General features: G+C 44.5%; 1 protein-coding gene across 4 annotated transcripts in view; it reads left to right on the top strand.

The window, feature by feature from the left end:
* The window catches only part of Gkap1 (G kinase anchoring protein 1), a 46,754-nt gene extending 44,693 nt beyond the window's left edge, over positions 1 to 2,061 (top strand). For all 4 annotated transcript variants that reach the window (XM_029547620.1, XM_021215734.1, XM_029547621.1 and 1 more), the window contains one exon: positions 1,762 to 2,061. In XM_029547620.1, coding sequence (XP_029403480.1) covers positions 1,762 to 1,809 — 48 coding nt within the window. In that variant the 3' untranslated portion in view covers positions 1,810 to 2,061. The remainder of the gene's footprint in view (positions 1 to 1,761) is intronic.
* The last annotated feature ends 3,152 nt before the right edge of the window (positions 2,062 to 5,213 follow it).

Below are 5,213 nucleotides of genomic sequence, written 5' to 3'. Positions count from 1 at the left end.
ATGGTTGTGAGCCACCATGTGGTTGCTGGGATTTGAACTCCAGACCTTCGGAAGAGCAGTCGGGTGCTCTTACCCACTGAGCCATCTCACCAGCCCTTATTGGTAATTCTTATCATTGAGAAGAATGATAAGAATTTTAAGACACACACTGGTAGTCCTCAGCATAAGGTATTAAAGGAATGTTTTCTAAACTTTTTTTCCTACTAACAAGAAATAAATTCCTTTTTAAAATGTTATTTACACATTTAATTTCCTACAAAATCAGAACAAATTTTTTCCTAAATGAATAAATCTTTTTGGCCATCTGTATGGTCAGGAGTAAATAACAGCATTCATATATTTGAAGAAGTTTTGGTTTTTCTTTAACTTAGAAGCCTGGTGTATTTGACTCCAAAAGGGAAACTGTAGTGTGGAAAGGGAGAAAGAAGTGAAGGTAGCTGCTGTGGTTTCAGATAAGCCTGGTCCCGCCACACCCCTAATAGGACTTGGAACCATGTTTAGTGTAGTCTCTCCTGTAAAGTATTGGCTTTCATCTTGTGTGTGTGTGAGGTTTGCCCTTACTCCAGCCTGAACATCTTGTGTGTGTGTGTGTGTGTGTGTGTGTGTGTGAGTGTTTGCCCTTACTCCAGCCTGAGCATCTTGTGTGTGTGTGAGTGTTTGCCCTTACTCCAGCCTGAACATCTTGTATGTATGTGAGGTTTGCCCTTACTCCAGCCTGAACATCTTGTGTGTGTGTGTGAGTGTTTGCCCTTACTCCAGCCTGAGCATCTTGTGTGTGTGTGAGTGTTTACCCTTACTCCAGCCTGAACATCTTGTGTGTGTGTGAGTGTTTGCCCTTACTCCAGCCTGAGCATCGTGTGTGTGTGTGTGTGTGTGTGTGTGTGTGTGTGTGTGTGTGTGTGTGAGTGTTTGCCCTTACTCCAGCCTGAACATCTTGTGTGTGTGTGAGTGTTTGCCCTTACTCCAGCCTGAGCATCTTGTGTGTGTGTGTGTGTGTGTGTGTGTGGCTCAGCAGTTAAGAGCACTGATTATGCTTCCAGAGGACCTGGGTTCAGTTCCCAGCACCCACATGGCAGCTCCCAGCTTTCTATAACTTTAGCTCCAGAAGATCTGACAATCTCCTTTGGTGTCCCTGGAAGCCAGGCATGAAAGTAGTACACAGGCATACATGCAGGCAAAGCACCTATACGTAGAAAATAAAATTATTTTTTTCAAAATTCTAATACTGTTTAATTAAGAATAAAACTAGAGGTTGGAGCGATGGCTCAGCTGTTAAAAGCACTGACTGCTTTTCCAGAGGTCCTGAGTTCAATTCCCAACAACCACATGGTGGTTCACAACCATCTGTAATGGGATCTGATGCCTTCTGGTGTGTCTGAAGACAGCTACAGTGTACTCATATAAATAAAATAAATAAATCTTTAGAAGAACAAAACAATACAGAACTTGAATTATAAATTATCAAAAAACAACTGAATTACTAAATTTGCTGATTATATGAAAAGAATAAACTATTTTGTTCGTTTTGTACTTTTAAAAGTATGTAGGATAAAATGGGCTCTGAAGAAGTGAGCTATTTGTGACCTTATTGATTCAGCCTAAACAGATCCGTATAGAAGTACTATTACTTTCTGTCTCGTTTGTTAAGTAACTGTGAGAGCTGCCAAGTGGAAATAGTTATGCTTTGATTTTGTGTGCTCATAAACTGACCGCCCAGAGATGGTGCATCTTCAGTAACTAATGTGCTGTTTCTCCTTACAGGGAGGCAGGAAGGGGAAAAGGAACTGCGAGTCCGACCATTGTAGGTGATCGTGACCTCGGAGGCCAGCACAGAATACTTTCACACTTTTGCAGAAATGTGTATATTTAATGCTGTGCGACTGCTAAACTGCAGTTTTTTGTTGAAGGAACTAAAAGCAACTAGTTCACTCATAGTCTACAATTTTATGTTCTTTTGGCTTAAAGTTAAAAGAAAATACAGAATACCAGCAGAACTTATTTCTGTCCAAACTTCTTGTGACTTTAGTTTTTCATCGTCAATAAAATTAATTTACTCTTCCACGAATCTGTGTGAACTTTACTGTCTCCTGAGCAGTGTGGCACCTTTGTGTGCTAACCCTACCCCTGCAGGGCAGCAAGCAGCATGAGGGCAGAAGGTGTGGCTGCTGTCCTCACGGCAGGTGGGCAGAGCAAGAGCAAGCCCTGGTTACACATGCCTCCCAGAGTAATCACAGGGGTCACGTGTTCCTCGGCATAGTGAGAAAGGTCATGTGAGGCGATGTTTAGAGAGAAGTTTTCCTGAATATTTGTTGAAAAGCATTCCCAACAGAAGGAATACAATCTGAACTAGAAGATTTGTGTAAACAGCAGGCTGGCCCAGCAACAGTGAGGAGGCTGGGAGAGGGGAGAACAACACATGACCCTTGATTGCTGTGGATGTAGGCTAGTTAGCTGCTTTAGTCTGTTCAGGCAGATACAACTATAATTCAGTAAGTTCTGTCTTTGACTTTTGAGAAGATCACTGAGTGGCAGGGGCACTGTGTGGTAGCAGAAGTGAGCAACCGGGCACTGACCGTGTGTGTGTGTGTGTGTGTGTGTGTGTGTGTGTGTGTGTGTGTGTGTGTGTTTGTGTGCGCGCGTGTGCCTGGTGCCCATGGAGGCCAGAAGAGAGCATCAGATCCCCTGAAACTGGAGTTAGGAATGGTTGTGAGCCGCCCTGTGGCTTCTGGGAACACAGTTGAGGCAGGTCCTCTGCAAGAACAAGTGCTCCGCCCACTGGGCAATCTCTCCAGCCCCAAGGTCTGCCCACTGGGCCATCTCTCCAGCCCCAAGATTCCTGTTTCTTGATAGGCTTTCCTTTTTGGTGTTTTACTGAGGTGGTACATGTCACAGCATGGGTGCAGAGGTCAGCACCCTGAGCCACCCTTCTCCCCTTCCACCCTTTGGGTACTGGGTATCAGACTCAGGCCCTCAAGCTTGATGGCAGGTGCCCTTACCCACTGAAACTTCTCACTCACTCCGTTTCTTGACAGTTTTTGAGAAATAAAACAGTGATAGAAATGTGCTAAACCACCATCATTATTGCTTACCTCTCTCTGCTGCCTCCCATGAGGTTTCATGAGCCTCACAAAGAGCCCTGGATTCCCAGCCAGCGCTGGTCTGTTGTGCAGCACAGCACAGGCGTCACAGCAGTGTTTAGTTAATAAAGAGGGCATTCAGGAAAAGGAAAATACAGTTGATAAAGTATGGCGAAAGAGTAGAAGCCTTGGAAGGTATTTTATGCCAGGCCTCTAACCATGGCCACACACACACACAGCAGTAAGCAGGAAACACTGCTGAGTCACACATGCAGCCCAAGGGACCTTCATTTTGACTAAGGCATGGCTGTTCACACAGGATAGCGATTAGAAAGGCAGTGTGCAGAGATAGTTGACAGTCCATCTGGAGCTTCAAATTACGGAGTCAACATAATTACCCAAGTGATGGAAAACCATGAAAAGCTTATGTGGGAGTCCGGCTGTAATCAGGTCCTTAGAGGACACTCGATTTAGGCCAGGTGTGGTGATGCACAACTCTAATCTCAGCAGGCAAGAGGCAGAGGCAGGAGGATCTCAGTTCAAGGCCAGCCTGGTCTGCATATAGTGAGAGAGTTAAAGTTTCACAGATAAAAAACAAGATCTCAAACCCATAGTGCCATTAATACACACTTAGAAGCAGAGTGGGAGAAAGCAGGTTGTTGGCCAGTGAGGTGGCTCAGCGGGTGCTTCCTGTCAAATCTGCTGCCTGAGTTCAGTCCCCAGAACGCACACAGGAGAAAAAGGACAGAAAACTAACATAAAAATCAGTAGCCTTCCTATATGCTGGTAACAACCATTTTAAAATTCATAAGGAAGCACAAAAGACCCCGGGGTAGTGAAAGCAGGCCAGTATCTTACCTGATTTCTTGTAGTATAGACCTACAGTGGCAAAAGAGCAAAATGCCCCGTGAGTGGAGTAAAATGGAGGACCTGGACATCAGCCCACAAGTGACAGCACCTGATTTTTGAGAACAATGCTGAAATACACATTAAAGAAAGGACAGCCTATTTCCCAGACATTGCTGAGAAAACTGGATGGCCTCAGTGGAACAAAACTAGATCCCTCCCTCTAACCCTGCCTAAAATAAGTCAATTCCAAATGCTTCAGAAAGAATGTAAGCGCTGAAGCTGAAATCGTTTTAGGAAAAAAACGAGTACTTCAAGACAGAATCGTAGGCAAGGACCTTCTGAACGGTATTTCAGTTTGGGGAATAAGATCAACCACTGGTATCTACCTCCTGCACTAGGACCGTCACAGAAAAGGAAACAGCTTTTAGAGGAGACAGCCTAGTGAATGTATTGGTTTGTTTGCCTTACAGGATTACTATCTAGAATTGAAACAAGGTAGGCTGACTCTATGACAAGTTTCAAATAGGCAGCTCAGGAGACTCAACCTAAATCTCTGTTTCCAAGAACTGGGCAAATCCAGGCAAGCCCAGGCAACTCAATTACTGAAACAAACAAACAAAATAATAACAACAAAAAATAAATTAAAATCCAGGCTTCAGGCAGCTAATCAGAAACTGCCCTGCCATCAGAAGTTGCCCGACAGACACCTGGCCTGTGGCAAGGGCAATGGTTCAGCAACAGTTTCCAGCCTCCCCCCACCCCCCATGCCCCAGTAATGGTTCTGGAATGTCCTTAGAGATAAAGCCAACAGATTAAGATAATGGTCATGTACCCTGGAATTTCCCTAATGCACTTTAAATTGGGCCTGCGAACTCACTTGGGTGTCTCCATCTTAGAAGATGGTAGACCCCAGCATGTTGGACTTGTGCAGAATAAAACACTCTTTGAAGCGCACGCCTTTAATCCCAGCACTCGGGAGGCAGAGGCAGGCGGATTTCTGAGTTCGAGGCCAGCCTGGTCTACAAAGTGAGTTCAGGACAGCCAGGGCTATACAGAGAAACCCTGTCTCGAAAAACCAAAAATAAATAAATAAATAAGTAAAACACTCTTTGCTTTTGCATACTATGATGGAAGTTCAACGAGTTGGGGTATCATTCTTTGGTAAAACATGGACACTTACAGAATATTCACAGAACTCAAAAATCAATGGGCATAGTATAGAAGAGTTTATTTAGGGCATGGGAAAGGGAGTTGAGAAGGGAGTAGAGACAGGTGGGGGGGTGAGAG

Source organism: Mus pahari, chromosome 16 (assembly GCF_900095145.1).
Source record: "Mus pahari chromosome 16, PAHARI_EIJ_v1.1, whole genome shotgun sequence".
NCBI lineage: Eukaryota > Metazoa > Chordata > Mammalia > Rodentia > Muridae > Mus > Mus pahari.
The sequence above is the reverse complement of the archived record's forward strand: the minus strand, read 5'-3'. Positions and strand labels throughout refer to the sequence as shown.